The sequence below is a fragment of the Bos indicus x Bos taurus genome, chromosome 5 (assembly GCF_003369695.1).
Source record: "Bos indicus x Bos taurus breed Angus x Brahman F1 hybrid chromosome 5, Bos_hybrid_MaternalHap_v2.0, whole genome shotgun sequence".
Taxonomy (NCBI): domain Eukaryota; kingdom Metazoa; phylum Chordata; class Mammalia; order Artiodactyla; family Bovidae; genus Bos; species Bos indicus x Bos taurus.
Genome location: NC_040080.1, coordinates 105467225 through 105489568, shown reverse-complemented (window position 1 = coordinate 105489568; position 22344 = coordinate 105467225). Strand labels below are relative to the sequence as shown.

Sequence of the window (22344 nt, the reverse complement as noted above, 5' to 3'; positions counted from 1 at the left end):
CACCATTTACAGTTGCTTACAAATCAATCTAGGCCTTGTTCAATGTAGTACAGTCATAGAGGTGTATATTTAATATAAGGTATACTCAATAGCTAAAATCCTATGTATGCAACTTGGATTTTACATGCAAAAATACATCATGGAATTCTTCTATGTTAGACTAGTTCATATTGAAGATTATACATATTCATTTTATAGATGCTCCATGATTTATTTGGGCTTCCCTTGTGGCTCAGCTGGTAAAGAATCCACCTGGGTTTGATCCCTGGGTTAGGAAAATCCCCTGGAGAAGAGAAAGGCTATCCACTCCAGTTCTGGCCTGGAGAATTCCATGGACTATATAGTCCATGGTGTCACAAAGAGTTGGACATGACTGAGTGACTTTCACATCATAATTTATTTTACTATTCCCTTACTGATAGACATGTAACTTTTATCCATTTCTTTGCTTTTTAAATAATATGGCAAGGAATCTCTCTCTATGTTACTTCATAGTTGTGTGTGTGTTACTATATAATTGATTCCTAGAAGTAGACATGCTCAAACATTCCTTAGTATCTGAGGCTTGAAATCATGGTAATTTCACCAGATTAGATTCTCTGATGGAATCTCTACAGACAACTGTACCTTCTCTGTATATTGATAGAGATTCATGACGTCTTAATATCTGAAATTGGCTGATTTGTTGTTGTTTGGTCACTCAGTTGTGTCCAACTCTCTACAACCCCATGGACTGCAGCACACAGGCTTCCCAGTCCTTCACCATCTGCCAGAGTTTGTTCAAACTCATGTCCATTGAGTCCGTGATGCCAACCATGAGATCCGACAATCTCATCGTCTGTCATCCCCTTCTCTTCCTGCCTTTAGTCTTTCTCAGCATCAGGACCTTTTCCAGTGAGTCAGCTCTTCCCGTCAGGTGGCCAAAGTATTGGAGCTTCAGTTTCAGCATCAGTCTAATTAGCTGATGAGTTTTAATTCTTCCTTAGCCTAACATGTCACACCCTGATTGTTGTTTCTCACATATTCAGGCAGTGCTGAGTGGTATGTTCAAGGAACAGCCAGGAGGTCAGCTTGTTAGAATGAACCAAGAGAAAGGGATAGTAGTAGAGGATTAGTTCAGAGATGGGATATTATGGGCCATTTTAAGGACTTTGAAGGGTCTTCTCACCATTATCAAATATCTAAAAAGTAGTCGACACTCACTGTCTCCCTCCCACTGCACTGTGGCTTCCCTTCTATTACTCCATGGGGACCTCTAGCAAAATTCTTCTGCTGCATCATTACTTGCTAAGGCAGTGGCCTTTTCTCCTCATTTGCCCACTCTGGCTCACACTGTCGACTGCATATAATTTAGTGTAAATAGAAATACCTTCGATAATTGTAAAATGTATATTTATTCATCACTGCCATCAGCACAGAATCTAATTTGCCTTTTCTTTTCCCGATTATTCTCCTGCTTTATGTGCTGTTTCCTTTTACTTTTAGCTTTTGTGCCAGATTATTTGCCTTTCTTCAGTGTGTAACCTAAAGTTTCATGCTTGGTTCTCCTCTTAGGTGACTCTTGAAAAGTTTCACAAGTGCATTCCCTGCTCTAAATGAGCTAATAGAAAATCCTGTTCTTGATTAGCTCTAAGAAACTTAAGAGCAATGTGCATGGCTTTAAAAAATATTAAGCTTATGGAAGTAGATTGCTTAAGGCATTTAAATATTTGATAAAGGACATTTTATACAACTACAAATTAATATTAATTAGCATTTCCTTTTGATTGAAATTACTTATTTGCTTGAGCAGGTTAATTGATGTTCAGTTCAGTTCAGTTCAGTAGCTCACTCGTGTCTTACTCTTTGCGACCCCATGAACCACAGCACACCAGGCTTCCCTGTCCATCACCAGCTCCCGGAGCTTACCCAAACTCATGTCCATTGAGTCGCTGATGCCATCCAACCATCTCATCCCCTGTCATCCACTTCTCCTCCTGCCCTCAATCTTTCCCAGCATCGGGGTCTTTTCAAATGAGTCAGTTCTTCACATCAGGTGGCCACAGTATTAGAGTTTCAGCTTCAACATCAGTGCTTCCAGTGAACACCCAATGAACACAATGATTTCCTTTAGGATGGACTGGTTGGATCTCCTTGAAGTCCAAGGGACTCTCAAAAGTCTTCTCCAACACCACAGTTCAAAAGCATCAGTTCTTTGGTACTCAGCTTTCTTCACAGTCCAACTCTCACATCCATACATGACCACTGGAAAAACCATAGCCTTGACTAGAAAGACCTTTGTTGGCAAAGTAATGTCTCTGCTTTTTAGTATGCTATCTAGGTTGGTCATAACTTTCCTTCCAAGGAGTAAGCATCTTTTAATTTCATGGCTGAAGTCACCATTTGCAGTGATTTTGGAGCCCAAAAAAATAAAGTCAGCCACTGTTTCCATTGTTTCCCCATTTATTTGCCATGAAGTGACGGGACTGAATACCATGAAATTACTTTTCTGAATGTTGAGCTTTAAGCCAACTTTTTCACTCTCCTCTTTCACTTTCATCAAGAGGCTCTTTAGTTCTTCACTTTCTTCTGTAAGGGTGGTGTCTTCTGCATATCTGAGGTTATTAATATTTCTTCTGGCAATCTTGATTCCAGCTTGTGCTTCTTCCAGTGTTTCTCATGATGTATTCTGCATAGAAGTTAAATAAGCAGGGTGACAGTATACAGCCTTGGCATACTCCTTTTCCTGTTTGGAACCAGTCTGTTGTTCCATGTCTGTTGTTCCAGTTTATTCTGATCCACACAGTCAAAGGCTTTGGCATAGTCAATAAAGCAGAAATAGATGTTTTTCTGGAACTCTCTTGCTTTTTCCATGATCCAGCGGATGTTGGCCATTTGATCTCTGGTTCCTCTACCTTTTCTAAAACCAGCTTGAACATCAGGAAGTTCTCAGTTCACGTATTGCTGAAGCCTGGCTTGGAGAATTTTGAGCATTACTTTACTAGCGTGTGAGATGCATCCAATTGTGTGGTAGTTTGAGCATTCTTTGGCAATTCACCTTTTCCAGTCCTGTGACCACTGCTGAGTTTTCCAAATTTGCTGGCATATTGAGTGCAACACTTTCACAGTGTCATCTTTCAGGATTTGAAATAGCTCAACTGGAATTCCATCACTTCCAGTAGCTTTGTTCATAGTGATGCTTCCTAAGGCCTACTTGACTTCACATTCCAGGATGTCTGGTTCTAGTTGAGTGATCACTTCATCGTGATTATCTGGGTCGTGAAGATCTTTTTTGTACAGGTCTGTGTATTCTTGCCACCTCTTCTTAATATTTTCTGCTTCTGTTAGTAGATATGATTACAAAGAATTCTAAACTGAAGTATTTTCTGTTTTGACAGATTTTAAATTTGCTCAGTCGTGTCCGACTCTTTACGACCCCATGAACTGTATAGTCCATGGAATTCTCCAGGCCAGAATAGTGGAGTGGCTGCTGGAGCAGCTGTTCCCTTCTCCAGGGGATCTTCCCAACCCAGAGATTGAACCCAGGTCTCCCGCATTGCAGGCAGATTCTTTACCAGCTGAGCCACAAGGGAAGCCCAAGAATACTGGAGTGGGTAGCCTGTCCCTTCTCCAGTGACTCTTCCCAACCCAGGAATTGAACCAGTGTCTCCTGAATTGCAGGCAGATTCTTTACTAACTGAGCTATGAGGAAGCCCATATTGAAGCTAATATATATTTATTATTGTATGTTATATATTATTTCTAATACTTTGGAGTTGATAGCATATGTTGGCTCATTTTAGTCAAATATAGGGCAGAATAATTCACTCCTTGATAACATCAGATAATAATTTTCTCTTGGTCATAATTTTTATTTTATATTACAGGAAAATACCAATACATTAATTCTAAATAAGAATTTTAAAAAACGCAATTATTGTCTGGATCAAAATTTGAGTCTTTCTTTTGTTCATTTGGGTCTTCTATGCCTTTTCCTGATTCTCTTAGGTATTGCAAAATTTTTCATTATGTGAAAATTTACATTTTAGCATAAAATTTTTCATGAGAAATAATCATCCATAACATTAAGTTGCTTTATTTTACTCCAACTATTAGATATACTGTAATTAAAATTTTTTTTCTTAATATGTATCTTTTTGAAGTATTTTTATAATATACTCAGAATTCTAGTTATTACAGTATCTGAATTTGTAAAAGATAATACAAAGAATTAAGTTTTCTTGTGAAATCTTGGTAATATTACTTGATTCTTCCTTTTATTTATCCATTGTAGATATAAACAAACCATCTGCCCTTTCTGTAAATCACAGTATATAATAAAAAGATAAATCTTGGATTAAATGCTTTAAATTCCTTCAGGAACAATTAATTACATTTATTCCCAATTTTAATTTGTATTCATAATTATGTTTCTTTTAAGATCATCTTTTAATTTATTATCATATAACATTTTTGGAGAAAAACTATTTCATCATTTAATTGAAAAAGATACTTTGTGCAGACTTGACAAAAAATCAGAATGAGGTTCAGTTCTCTAATGTCTAGTTCAATGACTCCCATCTGCATAACACTCACAGAAGACATACTGCTTGCTAGTACTTACTCTAAACCTTAAGTTATATTTCAGTTTCTGGAAATGCTTATTTCACATAACAGAGTAGTAACTACGGAGAACTTATATAGTAGAATGTTCACTCTAAATAAAATTTTTTATATTTTTAATATATTCCATGAAATTTTTACAGACTTCCTTAGCATCTCTTTCCAGTGATCACTTATTTAAACAACCTTCTCAGTTTTTTCTTTATAGTCACTGAGCTGTAGTCTAAGGCTCCTTTGATATTTTTTAGATGGAAATCATTGATTTTTTGTTTATTTGTGTAAAAAGAAGGCCACTGTCACAATCTTATAATACCAGAAAAATATACTAATATTTTATTGATATTAATAAGTTATACCTATTTCATTAGTGAATCTAAGGTAGATATTTCAATGGTATGAAAATTACATTCTATTAATATATAACCAACTTAACCAAACATTCAAAAGTCAAAGACTCTGAAACTGAATTTAATACTGTTATTTTTTCAATGATTACACCCCCTTCCTTGTTATATTTTCATTTGAAATACAACATTCAATGCCCAATATATGACTTCTAGTATTTTGTTCAATTTTGAAGTGGTATATAATTGTCATTCAAAAATATGTCTCTTCGGTATAAGTTCAAATAATAATGCATTTTACTCTTACACATATTTTTTCCTCAGAAAATGGAGCTAAGTCTTGTAATTAAGAATATTCAGAAATAAAAAGATGCAGTCATTTAGCAGAAAATGGAAACTCTAGAGTTTGGAAGAATGTATGATAAAGTGCCTGGAAAATTTTTCTTCCAGGTGGCTTAGAATCATTGAAAAATCTTCAGCAACTGATCGTGGACCATAATCAGTTAATCAGTACGACAGGTCTTTGTGATACACCTACCCTTATGTACCTGGATTGTTCACACAATCATCTTACTGAAGTTGAGGGCATTGAACAATGTGGATTGCTCCAAATACTGAAGTTACAGGGAAATTATCTAAGTGAGGTAATTGATTTGGATTAATTTGATTAACACAACATTTTTCTTTTGCTGCAAATATCAACCACACATTTTAAAGGCAGTTTAATTTTTATTCTTTTTGCTTATCAACTGAATTTGATTACCAGTTTAAACTATTATGTACTTTTCACTATTTTTTTAATTTTATTTTATTTTTAAACTTTACAATATTGTCTTGGTTTTGCCAAATATCGAAATGAATCTGCCACAGATATACATGTGTTCCCCATCCTGATCCCTCCTCCCTCCTCCCTCCCCATACCATCCCTCTGGATCGTCCCAGTGCACCAGCCCCAAGCATCCAGTATCGTGCATCGAACCTGGACTGGCGACTCGTTTCATACATGATATTATACATGTTTCAATGCCATTCTCCCAAATCTTCCCACCCTCTCCCTACTTTTCACTATTTAAAAACTGTTCAACATTATTACAATATCTTATAAACAAATGAATTCAACATTAGTTTTTAATAATACTAAAATATAGATCATAACTTTTCAGTTATGATTCAGTGTATAAGTGGGACCAAATTTATCTGCAATTGTAATTAAGATTTGTCATGAAGGCTTTTAATTAAAAATATGCTAATTATGAAAATTATTGGAATTTTATTTATAATAACACTCTCAAATATTATACTTTGATTTATGATATGCTGTTTATCAGAATATATCTGTTAGTTTTGGTAGGGTTTATATGTTTAAATTTGTTTAAATGATAAAAATATTTTGCTTAATATAAGCTAATAACTCAACTTTAAATATAGCTTCCATTCTTGGGGAATCACGTTCTTCTCAGAGAATTGCACTTGGATGATAACAGCATTTCAACTGTGGAAACATTTTCTTCATACTGGCTGCCTTTACTGCAAATCCTGACTATCTCTCAAAACAGGTACAAGTATAATTTGCTTTATTAAGCTTAAAGGCAGTGAATGATTAATGTAAATGTATGAGCTTCATAACAAGTAGAAAAGCTGTTAGGTTTTTCCAATAATTCAAGGAATGTACATTACAATAACTTGGTGCATAAATTATAAATCTATCTTCATGTATTGACATATCCTCAAATTTTAGTAGGATTTTAATTGTCACTGATCTTACTCATTTTGTTCCTTCTCACTCAAAAATGTACTTATGGAAATTTCTCAGGGCAGATTTGTTTGTATTTGTAAAGATACCCTCCTTGGAAAATACAGGAGGTAGTTAATTTAATTCAGAAGGATGTCTCATTCTCTCAAATGGTACTTATTAAGTCCTGGAAGAACGATTTTTAATCTGCTCTCAACTTGCATGTCTTTTTGAAACTGTTAAGACAGATTTAAATTTGATTTCCCTAAGGATATAAAGTAACACTTAAAAAAATACCTTAATATTAAATCGAGATGGGTACCTGCCACAGAAGATGCATTTGAAACCACCAAACATCTGGATCTTTGCAGAGAATAGCTAGTCTAAAACTGAAACTGAAACAGGAGTACAAGATGTATATGCCTCCCTCTGTTTAATATTTCATTGAGGCCTATTAACTCTAATATGATTAATTTGGTCATCAAAGGCACAAGAAATAAGGGAAAGGAGCTATCTTTTACAAGAAGTTGTTTCTGCGAGTGGTATAATTCTTGCAAAACAAGTGAACAAAGACAACTCATTGTTTTATATATATATATATATATATCCCCTCCCAAACATAATTTTCTTTCAATTTCTGTCACAATAGTGCTCATTCTTTGAGTCCTAAATGATTTGACTTCTACCCATTAAACTATTCCACAATTTGACATATCAAAAACTGAATTTGTATTTTAAAATTCCTTCTAGTTGTTCTAATCATATCTGAAATATGAAAGTTGATTTGCCTTTAAAAAGATGTTTATTCCTGAACAGCACTGTCAGATAATACTATTTAAGTAATTTAGACCATCACAAACTTATCGGATCTTTTCACAGTATTTTTCAGGTTAGAAATATACAATTTCTGTAGAAATACTCAGTTTATGCTTTGGACAGACGGAGTAAAGCACTCAGTTACTGACATATCTAACATTTTATAGAACTAGATTTCATGCCACATTGATGAGCATAATAGTCTTAAAGAATTTAGAAAATATTTAAGACATCAACATTTTTGAGAAATAATTCCATTATTTCTGTGGACAATTTAAATCGTCAAAGGAATATTCTGCTTTTAAAAATTAAAGTTAACACTAGCTAATAGACTTTTGCACTATCAATATGGTGTGCCTTTCTCACATCAATTATAGATGACCAGGAATTTTATAAAATGAACTATTTAAAAAATTTTAGATTTGATAACAATAACTGGGATACTTAAACCAAATAATCCTTATTTATAATTTTGTTTGCAGCAATTAGCTTCTTAACACTTGGATATTCAGGTGGTGTTTGCTATATTGGGTGATATGAAACTTAGTAACATATGTCCTTACCCTCAAAATCTCTTAGAAATAAAAGAACAATCTGGTGCACTTAGCTATATAAAAAAGTGGTAAAATTATATAATATATATTATTTTGCATTTTTAAACAATATCACTTATATTTGAAGGTTTTTTTGTGTGTGAGTTTCTGAAAGCTTTTAACTAAATAACCTACCATTTTGAGAATTAAGTGAATAAGTCCTGAGGGCACCAGGGAAATGTGATTGATAGAAATAAACATGTAAATTAGTGAAATTATCTCCTAAAATCAGTGAAAAAATCATCTTCATACTAGGTATTTTTCACAAGAAGCTAACACCATTAACTGTAGAAATTACCCATATTATGTTAAGCTTTTACCATGTGAGTTGACTTTTTCAGAACTACTTTAGGTTTGGTAAAACTCAGGATCAATAGATCTGGCTGGGTTTGAATTCTGAATTAACGACTTACCTGTCAGTTGACACTGAGCAAATCTTTTCTCACTACCTGATCCTCAGTTTTTTCACATATAAAAGGTGTGGTAATACCTACCTTACCCATTTTACAGGATTTTGTGATTATTCAAAACAATACTGTATGTCAGTACATGTTGCAAACCTGAGGAGAATTTTATAAATGTGATATTTGGATTTGTGGTTGGCATGTCTTTTAAAATGTACCTATTTTTCTTTTAATTTTTGATAAATATTTTCATCACAAGGAAGAAATTATGTATCCATATGCTTTTTTCCAACAAATCAAATACATATAAAGAATGATGCTTACTGCTTATTGTTTGAAATACTTGTTTCATCCTGACTTCTGTTTTGAATTTTCATTAGGACATGTGACTGTTTTAAGTTTTTCTCAGTGGAGTTCTAACTGGAAGACTCTCCGGCTTCATAAGTCTTTCCTCTTCCAGTGAGACTCTAAGTAGGAGCAGAAAGTGGAAACTATTTCCCATTGGCTGCTCATTGTACAAATCTTTTGCTTTTTGTCGTCTTTGAAATTTATATCTTTTTTATGCCCAGGGCTAATGTGACAAGGTCAAATGGTATTAGGTTTTCACTAATGTCCTTTGTCTTTCTGGTTTGAATTTTCTTGGAAAAAAATATACACAGAATGTCAGTAAAAGGAAAGTTATAGAGGTTAAAAAAAAATGATTCTACTATTAGGTTTCTGCCATCCTAATGAATAGTCATAAAGGTGAATGAATAGCCAGTTTTCTTGATTAAAATTTCAAAAAAAAAAAAAAAAAAAAGAATGTGATTCTAAAAGCATGGTTCTCTGAAAAGATAAAATTCTGGTATTATAAAAAATATATAGTTAAACCAAATATTTCTTCACCTCAATAAATACTTTATTTTTGCAAAGAGAATTTTATTTTCAATTTTAAAACTTGATTGGTTATTTTTAGTTGATGTCTCTTATAACCTATATATTACCAAATGTTGCCACATATAACTTATTGGTTAAAAACATGAGATATTCTGACAAAAGAGAAAAACTCAGTATCTATTAATCTTTCAAAATCCTTTTAGCATAAGGGCAAATATTTAGTATTAGAAATATACTAAAGGTAAAAAAAGTAAGAATTTGCTTTTAATAAATGTATTTATTAGAACTGTATTTTCACTTGAAGAACTTAACTTTCTTACTTGTAATAATGATCTAGAATGCCTGAGTAGGAAATGTCATAAAATTAGAACTCAAAGCCATTGATTATGTATTGAAAAAGTTTTATATTTCTTTCTTTTTTTTTAGAATACATGTGATGTTTCAGTAAATTTTGCTATTAAGGAATGTATATGCAGATAATGAACCATATATACAAATGTAATGACCAATATTTGATCACTTTTTCTTTTATTACCTTGGATATTTTCCCCTGGAATTAGTGTTGCTCAGGTAGTGTTAATAGTAGTATTGTACTTAGGATTGAATATAATCAGAGAGATCTTCCAGTCTCCTTATTTAGTCTATTTTAGCCTCAGTAGCATCTTCTGTTTCTCTTCTAATGTAGAACAGGATAATACAGGAGTTAAGCTCAGCACAAGGGTTGGCTTTGTGACATGATGCTTCCAGTCACAATATTATCCTGTAAACTTCTGATCTCAGAATAATAGTACTTTTTTTTTTTTTTTTTTGCTGTTGTTGTTGTTTTTACCGTGGCAAGATGTTGGTAGGAATAAAGATGTAAAAATCTCTGCCAGGACAACTAGAGAGACATTATAAACACCAAGAAAGTAAAAGTAGAAGTTAACTTCTTTTTTGTTTTGTACCAGAGATACTCCTTTAGTAAAAGCTTATTCTGAACATGTATGAATCTTCAGCATTTATAGAGGGTATTAATTCAGAAGACTTTTTTATTTGTGATGAGAATATATTTTATACAAAGAAATTTGCATCTTTTTTAAAGATTTAGATGAACTAGCTTAATTTTTATTGCCAAGTAGCTAGGGTAATGTGATGCTATGTAACAAAGAAAGTGTAATCTTGTCTTAGTTTGAAATGCAAATCAAACTAAAATTAATTTTCCCTTCATAGCTTTTTGTTACTAATTGTGAATATTTTCAATATTACTTATATTCCTTATTTAAATGTGGGGTATTAATGATAGTTGTATCTTAAAAAATGATAGAAACTTTTAAAAGCCAGAGAAAAGTTTACTGTTATTAGAATTTGAACGTGCTTATATTAATGAATATGAGTTTTAAATATTAGTATATGTTTGATAAATTTAAGTATTTTATCAATAGAAAACATTTTCTATTATTATGTTCCTTAAATGCATATTTCCAATTTAAAAACAACTCCAGTGTAACTTTTATACTTACAAGACTTATAATACTTTGAATCTAGTAAGGGAAACTTTTTCAAATTAAAAACAAAGTTATTGACTCTAATTAAAGTTATATTATTAATATGTAAAAATAAATAATCTTATGTTTTTTTTTTTTACTTTTAATGGTTTGTTATATGTTTGAGCCAGAGAAAATACATATAAATTATGAATTCTTTATAAATTTATTCATATACAAAGAGTAAACAAAACAACAGAAAGCCCATTTATTCTTATTTTAATACCAAGTACACATTAAGCTTCCTGATATTTATTATTGATATTAGCAATTCCATGATCATTTCTCTTTAGAAATAAATATAAATATTTACATATTTGTATATATTATTATAAATATATTATAGAATAAATATTTAGCATCTTATAACTACTGTATTTTTTAAAAGTACTTTTAGTTAATGTTACATTATTGTATTTTATTGTGAAAATGCAGCTGTTATGTATTTCTTCCAGAGTTATAATTTATAACATTATATTATTGCGTTAAATAAATATATTATTGTATAATTACATCAATAATATTAAGAACACTCCAATTTAAATTTTCTTTAAATTCCATTTTGGTTTTCAGCTTGACAAAAATTGCACCACTTTTTCATTTTGTTTCTTTGGAAAAACTGGATGTCAGCAACAATTGTCTTTCTGGTAAGTTTATAATAATACATAGTTGTTTCTCAAATAATAGGCTTTTGGGTTTCTGTTCTAAATATGATAAGGAAATCTTCTGGGTAGATGTATATAACATATCTATACCAAATGGTGTAGAGGAGGAAATTTTTCTCTTTTCTCAAACTGGGCCTGAGAATTAAACTGATGTAAATCAGATAAATAGAAGAAAAAAATACAAGTTTTAATTTTTCTTTTTTTTTTTTACTTGTACATGAGAGTCCTCACAAGAAAATTAAGACCCCAAGAAGCAGTTAAGATTGAACTTACATAGTGAGTCAGACGAAGAGTAGTAAATTGTGAAAATGAGAGGAAGCCGAGGGGCTTGGGCACTAAGGTAGTTAATTGGATTGAAAAGTGCCTAGGAAATAAAGGCTAGTTTAACAAGCTTGTTTGCATACATATCTCTTGGCCTTAGCTTCCCATCCTTAAGACAAGAATGTCTCTTTGCTTCTGTTATAGGAAAATATCTTTCACATGGGAATTTAATTTCTTGCTTTTAAGAAAAAGAAGGAAGATTAGAGTGCTCTTAAATTTGCTCCTTTTTTTTTAAGTGCATTTTAAAACCATAGTCAAGGCTATGGTTTTTCCTGTGGTCATGTATGGATGTGAGAGTTGGACTGTGAAGAAAGCTAAGCACCGAAGAATTGATGCTTTTGAACTGTGGTGTTGGAGAAGACTTTTGAGAGTCCTTTGGACTGCAAGGAGATCCAACCAGTCCATCCTAAAGGAGATCGGTCCTGGGTGTTCTTTGGAAGGAATGATGCTAAAGCTGAAACTCCAGTACTTTGGCCACCTCATGTGAAGTGCTGACTCATTGGAAAAGACTGTGATACTGGGAGGGATTGGAGGCAGGAGGAGAAGGGGATGACAGAGGATGAGATGGCTGGATGGCATCACCAACTCGATGGATGTGAGTCTGAGTGAACTCCAGGAGTTGGTGATGGACAGGGAGGCCTGGAGTGCTGCAATTCATGGGGTCTTAAAGAGTTGGACACAACTGAGCAACTGAACTGAACTGAACTGAACTTAAAATAGTCAAAATGCCAGAATGGCTTATTAGGGTGCCATGTATTATAAACTCCTTTGAATGTGTGGTGAAATAATTTAATTAAAATTTTCTTTATACTTTTAAACGCATATTACTTCCATATCTTTCTGGTAAACCTTGGAAAATGTGAGAATTATATTCTTATTTAAAATTCATATATCCTATACCTATAAAAAATTAGTCTAATGAAGATAAGTAAACACATTTGTCTAACTTGTTGACACCTAACCATTACAGAGGAGACATCCATCAAAAGTTTATTAAAGAATGATGTATTGATTTGGTTAAACAATCCCTTACCCTCAAACTTCACCATCCCCAATTTTAGTCAGTCCCCTTGTAGAGATAATCACAGTTCTAAATCTGTCACCATCGGTTAAATCTGACTTTCCTACATCTTTATATTAAAGGAATCAAATAGTATGTTCTTTGTTGACTCTAGATTTTGGTTGGCATTCTTGGGATATTCCACCACATCAGTTGTTCAGTTGTTTGTATCAGCAATATGTTTTTTTTTTTTTTTCCTGATGTGTGGTCCATTGCATGAATACATCACAGTTTGTCCATTTTCCTGTTGATTAATATTTTGTTTGCTGTTTGGGGTCAGTTCAGTTCAGTTGCTTAGTGGTGTTCGACTCTGCAACCCCATGGACCGCAGCACTCCAGACTTCCCTGTCCCTCACCAACTCCTGAGGTTTGCTCAAACTCATGAACATCCAGTCAGTGATGCCTTCCAACCATCTCATCTTCTGTTGTCCCCTTTTCCTCCTATCTTCACTCTTTCCCAGCACTGGACTTTTCTAAAGAGTCACATCTTCACATCAGGTGGCCAAAGTACTGGAACTTCAACTTCAGCATTAGTCCTTCCAATGAATACTCAGGACTGATTTCTGTTAGGATGGACTGGTTGGATCGCCTTGCAGTCCAAGGGACTCTCAAGAGTCCTCTCCAACATCACAGTTCAAAAGCATCAATTCTTTGGCACTCAGGTTTCTTTATAGTTCAATTGCCACATCTATACTTGACCACTGGAAAAACCATAGCCTTGACTAGACGGACCTTTGATGGCAAAGTAATGACTCTGCTTTTTAATATGCTGTCTAGGTTGGTCATAGTTTTTCTTCCAAGGAGAAGGTGTCTTTTAATTTCATGGCTGCAGTCACCATCTGCAGTGATTTTAGAACCCAAGAAAATAAAGTCTGTCACTGTTTTCCCATCTGTTTGCCATGAAGTGATGGGACTGGATGCCATGATTTTTGTTTTTTTGAATGTTGATTTTTAAGCCAGCCTTTTCACTCTCCTCTTTCACTTTCATTAAGAGGCTCTTTAGTTCCTCTTTGCTTTCTGCAGGTGGTGTCATCTGCATATCTGAGGTTAATGATATTTCTTCCAGTAATCTTGATTCCAGCTTGTGCTTCATCCAGCCCTATATTTCATATAATGTACTCTACATGTAAGTTAAATAAGCAGGGTGAAAATATACAGCTTTGATGTACTCCTTTCCCAATTTGGAACCAGTCTGTTGTTCCATGTCCAGTTCTAACTGTTGCTTCTTGACCTGCATACGGTTTCCTCAGGAGGCAGGTAAGGTGGTCTGGTATTCCTATCCCTTTAATAATTTTCCATAGTTTGTTGTGATCCACACAGTCAAAGGCTTTGACATAGTCAATAAAGCGGAAGTAGATGTTTTCTGGAACTCTCTTGCTTTTTTGATGATTCAATGGATGTTGGCAATTTGATCTCTGGTTCCTCTGCCTTTTCTAGATCCAGCTTAAACATCTGGAAGTTCTTGGTTCATGTACTATTGAAGCCTAACTTGGAGAATTTTGAGTGTGTGAGATGAGTGCAACTGTGAAGTAGTTTGAGGATTTCCTTTTGTTGGGATTGGAATGAAAACTGACCTTTTCCAGTCCTGTGGCCACTGCTGAGTTTTCCAAATTTGCTGGCATATTGAGTGCAGCACTTTCATATCATCATCTTTTAGGATTTGAAATAGCTCAGCTGGAATTCCATCAACTCCACTAGCTTTGTTCATGGTGATGCTTCCTAAGGTCCACTTGACTTCATATTCCAGGATGTCTGGTTCTAGGTGGATGATCACACACCATCTGGTTATCTCAGTCATTAAGACTTTTTTCTGTATAGTTTTTCAGTGTATTTTTGCTACCTCTTCCTAGTCTCTTCCGCTTCTGTTAGGTCCATACCATTTCTTTCATTTATTGTGCCCATTTTTCTTGAAATGTTCCCTTGGTATCTCTAATTTCCTTGAAGAGATCTCTAGTCTTCTCCATTCTATTGTTTTCCTGTTTCTTTGCATTGATCACTGAGGAAGGCTTTCTTATCTGTCCTTGCTATTTTTTGGAACTCTGTATTCAGATGGATATATCTTTCCTTTGCTCCTTTATCTTTAGCTTCTCTTCTTTTCTTACCTATTTGTAAGGCCTCCTCAGTATACCATTTTGCCTTTTTGCTTTTCTTTTTCTTGGGGATGGTTTTGATCACTGACTCCTGTGCAATGTCACAAACTTCTGTCCAGGGTTCTTCAGTCACTCTATCATATATAATCCCTGAGTCTATTGTATAGTAGTAAGGGATTTTATTTAGGTCATACCTGAATGGTCTAGTAGTTTTCCCTACTTTCTTCACTTAAGTCTTAAGTTTGCAATAAGGAGTTCATGATCTCAGCCACGTCAGTTCCTGGTCTTGTTTTTGCTTATATAGAACTTCTCTATCTTTAGCTGCAAGGAATAAAATCAGTCTGATTTCAGTATTGACCATCTGTTTGGGGCACTCTGATTATAAAGTTCCTATGGAAATTCATGTACAAATACTTTGTAACCTAAGTTTTCAGTTTTCTTGGATATATGTTTAAGGATGTAATTACTGGATAATAGAGTAGATACATGAAAGTCAAAGTGAAAAGTATTAGTCACTCAGTCATGTCCAACTCTGTGGCCCCATGGACGGTAGCCCTCCAGGCTCCTCTGTCCATGGAATTCTCCAGGCAAGAATACTAGAAGTGAAGTGAAGTCGCTCAGTCGTGTCCGACTCTTTTTGACCCTGTGGACTCTAGCCCATCAGGCTCCTACATCCATGGAATTTTCCAGGCAAGTCTTGGAGTGGGTTCCCATTCCCTTCTCCAGGGGATCTTCCCAAGCCAGGGATTGAACCTGGGTCTGCTGCATTGCAGGCAGTTTCTTTACCATCTGAACCACCAGGGAAGCCCCTGTTAGTGTATACTTAACTTTATAAGAAACTAATAAAACTGTTTTCCCAAATAGTTGTAACATTTTACTTCCCCACATTAGAGTTCCAATCACTCCGTTCTATAGGGTTTTGGTATATCATTATATTATCTCGTTATGGTTTTAGTTTGCACTTCCCTGATGGATAATGATATGGAGCATCTTTGCATACCTTTATTGATAGTTTCTGTATATTGTTTTGTGTATTTTCAAGTATCTTACCATTTAAAAAATTTGGCTATTTTTTATTGGTTTGAATAAATTATTTATGTATTCTGGATGAAATTATTTGCCAGGCATATGTTTTGTGGGTGTTCTGTCCCAGTCTCTCTTTTACCTATTAATTTTGTTAAGTGTATCTTTAGATAAGCAGAAATTTAAATTTTGGTTTAATTTTTTATTTTTAATAATTTTTGCTCTCTGTGTCCTTTGTAATATTTTTCTACATCCAGAATGAGATGGTTTTCTATACTTTTTAACTTTCTTATAAAGGTCTTGTACTTTAAGTTTTTACTTTTACGTCTATGACCTACCTGAAATTAATTTTTACAAATGGTGTGGAGTCAAAGATGAGTTGTTGAACAACTAAACAACATTTAGTTTTTCCAGAAACACTTCTTGAACAAAATGTTTTCATCATTGATTGACTTTGGTGTCTTTGTCAAAAAATTGATTTCCATTTTGTCCACCTTTTAACTGGTTTTCTCGTAATGATAGATGATATTTTCCTGTTTCTTTTTAATGTCCAATACTTTGTAACTGTATGCTGAGCATTGTTCATACTACAAATGTACTGAGTCCAGCTATTGTTATCTTTCTTTTAAAGTGTAGTAAATGTAATTCTAGCAGGCAGTTAAGGTATTGATGGATAATTGTGTTTCTGTCAACCTTAATTTCATTCTCTCCTATGGCAAATCATTTCAATTTTCAACTCTCAATGCATTCCTCTACCTCTGGGCATTGTCTTCACTCCTAATACATGGTCCTCCTGGATTTTGGCTGAATCTCTGAGATGCTGTATTCGGTTAAGTCTTATCTGACTGGGCTAAAATTCCAGTGTCTTCCCCTGCTGCGTGAACTATAATGTCATCACTCAGCTCTTAGCCTAGTAGCAGGTTAACTTTGCTAGGTGTTTCAGAATGTTGCCCTGTCTAGCACTCGACCAAGGAGCGGTGGTAAACCCTTACATAGACTTTTTCCCAATTCTCTTCCTACCAACATATATACACTCAGCTTCTTCACAGTACTTTTCACCATAAATTCCAGTCTCATGTCTAAACTTTGCCTCATCATTCAGCAAAACAGCCTCTTTGCTTGATTTCCACTTTCTTGCTCTAAAGTGGCTAAATAATTTTAGGCAAAAAAAAAAAAAAAATGTAATTGTCAGCTCACCATGTGTGTTTGCTGTTTTCTCCCAAGTCAGGCTTAAAAACAGGTGCTTCCTGTTTATTGTCCAGTTTTATGATTGTTTTCTGTGGGAGAGCAATTCCAGTATAAATTACTCTTAATGTACCCTGGATTGCTGGATTGACCTACTGTTTTTACTTTTGAAAGTATACATGTAATTCTGTTTAGGCAAATGTTCAATTTTTACCACTCTCCGATTACTTTTGACTTTACTTTTTTATATGTTGTGTTAACGATCTGGCAAAGCTTGCTCTAAGCTGTTTACATGCTCATTTAATTCTCACCCTATGAGATAGATATAAACCTGAATTACCAAGCAATTGTATGATTTGTATAAATTCACACAGCTACTAAATGGTAGAAATATATATTATGATAGCAGAGTCTCTTAATATTGTCTTTTAAAAACATGTAGAATAAATAATTTTGTGCTTTTCTTTAATAGTCAAACATAAAATGGTCATTTATGTATAACTATTTTTCTTTATCTGTAATACCTCATAATAATTTTCATTGTTTGTTTTCTATAGATCTTACAAGTGCCATAAAGTGGTTTGATGCGTGCTTTTCTCTCCATGAATTGTCTCTCACTGGAAACCCACTTCTTCAAGAAATAAACTGGAGGTAAATAAATATTGTTGCACCCTATGTATGTACTTTATTATAATTGCAGAGAACACAATTTGATGAAAATTGTTCTGTGTATATTATTAATAATTGCCTGGGAAAAGTGAATAAAGAACAATTCAAAAGTTATTCTAAATAGAACAATTTTATAAAAGTAGTTTAAAAAATACCTTCTGCCTAAAATAATTTTTTGTACATGTAAGAACTAATATAAATTTGAAATGATAATTCTGATCCATACTACTGATTATATGACAATTTTAGTATGATGTTGACTTAGGTTTGTGTTTATAGAAAAGACATTTTTGTGGAATTACTTTTTGAGTCATCTACATCCCATAGTTTGCCATTTAAAATTATTTCCTTTCTGGTAATAATTTGATTTTGTTTTTATTTTCTGAAAAGAGAAAGTTGGTGTCTGTTAAAGTATGTATTATAAGTATGTGTGAATTTAGCCTCTATTTGGAATACTGCAGTAAGTACCTAGATGTAAATGAAAAAATATACTTCGTGATTTTTTAAATGAATTTTCTTTTTAAAAAAGTTCTCTAATCTGAAATTCTCAAATTATGCTAACAGCATTTTCCCTAAGATAGCCAACATTGTAATCAGTTTTTTTGAAGTAATTTACATATAATAAAATTTATCAGTTTATTTATGAATATGACTATTGTATAGAAATCATCAAATCATTTTTATCACTTTGAAAGTGAAACTGAAAGTGAAGTTGCTCAGTCGTGTCCAACTCTTTGCGACCCCGTGGACTGTAGCCTATCAGGCTCCTCCGTCCATGAGATTTTCCAGGCAAGAATTGCTGGAGTGGATTCTCCAGGGGATCTTCCCGATCCAGGAATCAAACCCTGGTCTCCCACATTGCAGGCAGACGCTTTACCGTCTGAGCCACCAGGGAAGCTTTTTAATCACCTTGAAAAATTAACTTATTCCTCTTGGTGGTTAGTCCCCTCTTCAAGTATTTTATAACCCTCTTCCAATACTTTAAAAATGTCTCTCTCTAATTTACTGGTCTTTTAAGAGCTCTTCCCATAAATTGGGATGCTGTATCATGATGCTGAGTATCAGTAGCCTGAGATGATAGTGCTTTTGTCTTCTTTTTGACTTGTGCAGGGCCTCCACCTCTTTTGGATACAGGCATCTTTTCTGGATCTTGGCTTCCTTAGATATCTGCTTTCCTTTGACTCCAAATCACCAGAGATGGTGCGTTGAGCATAGCACCTGTACTTAAAACCTGCCTAGCACTCTGAGGAAAGCTTGCTGATTATCTTCCTGCTCCACCCACCCCAAAAGCAGAAAACAACAAAATCAATAATGTGCTAATTTGTTACTATAAGCATTGGTGATGATTTAGTCGCTAAGTCATGTCCTACTCTTGCGACCCCATGGACTGTAGACTGCCAGGCTCCTCTGTCCGTAGGATTTTCCAGGCAAGAGTACTGGAGTGGACTGACATTTCCTTCTTCAATTACAAGGATTGCTGCTGCTAAGTCGCTTCAGTTGTGTCCAACTCTGTGCGACCCCATAGACGGCAGCCCACCAGGCTCCCCCGTCCCTGGGATTCTCCAGGCAAGAACACTGGAATGGGTTGCCATTTCCTTCTCCAATGCATGAAAGTGAAAAAATAAAGTGAAGTTGCTCAGTCGTGTCCGACCCCTAGCGACCCCGTGGACTGCAGCCCACCAGGCCCCTCCTTCCATGGGATTTTCCAGGCAAGAGGACTGGAGTGGGGTGCCATTGCCTTCTCCAAAAGGATTAGTTGTACATAAATAGATTTGTAATGAGAATAAGTAGGTTATTCAAAAGCATGTATAATCATTGTAGGACTGATTTAAGAACTACAAAATACCCAAAGTAGAATTTCTATAATATCTAGTGGGGTTTGGGTTTTGTTTTGTTTTTAATGACTGTTTGCAAGCTATCACTATTAAATTCACACACATCAGATTAATCTGAAAAACCATGTTATTCTTGGTTACGGTAGGACTTCTGTTATGGTTTGCAACAAGTGATGTAATCTCTGCCTGGGTTTTAGTTTGTAAAATAAATACTAATATTAACCTACCTCAAAACTTGTTGAGGATCTGTGAAATACTGAGTAAATGCCCCAAATAAAATATTATCTTTTTATTAAAAAAAAAAAAAAAAAGTCTCTCCACTGTCTTATGGCTTTCACTGTTTCTAAGGAGAAGTCTGTGGACATTCTTGTCTTCATTTCTCTGTCTCTGGGTACTTTTAAGATTTTATCAGTGGTTTTCAGCAATTTGATTATAACGTGCTTTGATGTGGTTTTAGATAGATTTACTCTCCTTAGGATTTTTTCCTTGTTTATTTGCTTAGCGTTTTTCTAATTGCTGTAGATTTGTCTTACCATGTTGTGTTAGTTTCACATGCACAGCAACATGATTCAATTATTTGTGTGGGTGTATTCTTTTCAGCATTTTTCTATTATGGGTTATTATAAGATATTGAATATAGTTCCCTATGTTATGCAGTAGGTCCTTATTGTTTAGTTGATATATAGTAGTATATATCTGTTAATTTTGTTGTTGTTATTCAGTCACTAAGTCATGTATGAATGTTTTGCAACCTCATGAACTACAGCCTGCCAGGCTCCTCTGTCCATGGGATTTCCCAGGCAAGAATACTGGAGTAGGTTGCCATTTCCTTCTCCAGGGGATCTTCCCGACCCAAGGATCAAACCTGTGTCTCTTCTGTCTCCTGCATTGGTGGGCAGATTCTTTACCACTGAGCCACCAGGGAAGCCAGCTCCCAGTGTATCCCTCTTCCCTGCCTTTATTCTTTGGTAACCATAAGTTTATCTTCTAAGTCTGTGAGTCTATTTCTGTACTGTAAATAAGTTCATTTGTATCACTTTTTTGATTCCACATATAGGTGATATAGTATGATATTTGTCTTTGTCTGACATACCTCACTTAATATGATAATTTTTAGTCCATCCATGTTGCAATTCTGCTTAGAATTTACTGAACCTCTTGGATATTGTGGATTTATAGTTTCCATAAAATTGTGAAAAATTTTGGCCATTGTTTTTAAGTATTTTTTTCTGCTTCCTTCTATCTTCTCCTACGAGAACTCCAACTTCACCAATATTAGACCACTTGATGCATCCTTGAAGTCACTGTTGCTTTGTTCTTATATTTATTGTTTTTGTTTTCTGCCTATATTTCAGTCTTACTAGTTATTGCTGTGGCTTCAAATCCCCTGATGTTTTCTTCATGTGTAACTGCTCTGCAGTTAATCCTATCTAAACTGTTTTTCAGTTCAGATTAGATGTTATGATTTTCATTTCTACAAGTTTTCTTTTTTTTTTTTTAACATTTACAGTTTCTCTCTTAATCATGTTCATATATTCCTGAATCATCTTCAACATATGGATAATATTTATAATAGCTGTTTTAACATCTTTTCCAATGAGTCAACTCTTCGCATGAGGTGGCCAAAGTACTGGAGTCTCAGCTTTAGCATCATTCCTTCCAAGGAACACCCAGGACTGATCTCCTTTAGAATGGACTGGTTGGAACTCCTTGCAGTCCAAGGGACTCTCAAGAGTCTTCAACACCACAGTTCAAAAGCATCAGTTCTTCGGCGCTCAGCTTTCTTCACAGTCCAACTCTCACATCCATACATGACCACTGGAAAAACCATAGCCTTGACTAGATGGACCTTTGTTGGCAAAGTAATGTCTCTTCTTTTCAATATGCTATCTAGGTTGGTCATAACTTTCCTTCCAAGGAGTAAGCGTCTTTTAATTTCATGGCTGCAATTACCATCTACCGTGATTTTGGAGCCCCAAAATAAAGTCTGACACTCTTTCCACTGTTTCCCCATTTATTTCCCATGAAGTGATGGGAACAGATGCCATGATCTTAGTTTTCTGAATGTTGAGCTTTAAGCCAACTTTTTCATTCTCCACTTTCACTTTCATCCAGAGGCTTTTTAGTTCCTCTTCACTTTTTGCCATAACGGTGGTGTCATCTGCATATCTGAGATTACTGATATTTCTCCCGGTAATCTTGATTCCAGCTTATGCTTCTTCCAGCCTAGCGTTTCTCATGATGTACTCTGCATATAAGTTGAAAAAGCAGGGTGATAATATACAGCCTTGATGTACTCCTTTTCCTATTTGGAACCAGTCTGTTGTTCCATATCCAGTTCTAACTGTTGCTTCCTGACCTGCATATAGGTTTCTCAAGAGGCAGGTCAGGTGGTCTGATATTCCCGTCTCTTTCAGAATTTTCCACAGTTTATTGTGATCCACACAGTCAAAGGCTTTGGCATAGTCAGTAAAGCAGAAATAGATGTTTTTGTGGAACTCTCTTACTTTTTCCATTATCCAGCGGATGTTGGCAATTTGATCTCTAGTTCCTCTGCCTTTTCTAAAACCAGCTTGAATATCTGGAAGTTCACGGTTCACGTATTG

General features: G+C 34.6%; 1 protein-coding gene across 2 annotated transcripts in view; it reads left to right on the top strand.

Annotated features, from left to right (window-relative positions):
- Positions 1-22344, top strand: part of LRRIQ1 (leucine rich repeats and IQ motif containing 1) — a 225815-nt gene that overhangs the window by 67244 nt on the left and 136227 nt on the right. For both annotated transcript variants that reach the window (XM_027543219.1, XM_027543220.1), the window contains exons 11-14: positions 5397-5590; positions 6375-6502; positions 11464-11537; positions 17792-17885. In XM_027543219.1, coding sequence (XP_027399020.1) covers positions 5397-5590; positions 6375-6502; positions 11464-11537; positions 17792-17885 — 490 coding nt within the window. The remainder of the gene's footprint in view (positions 1-5396; positions 5591-6374; positions 6503-11463; positions 11538-17791; positions 17886-22344) is intronic.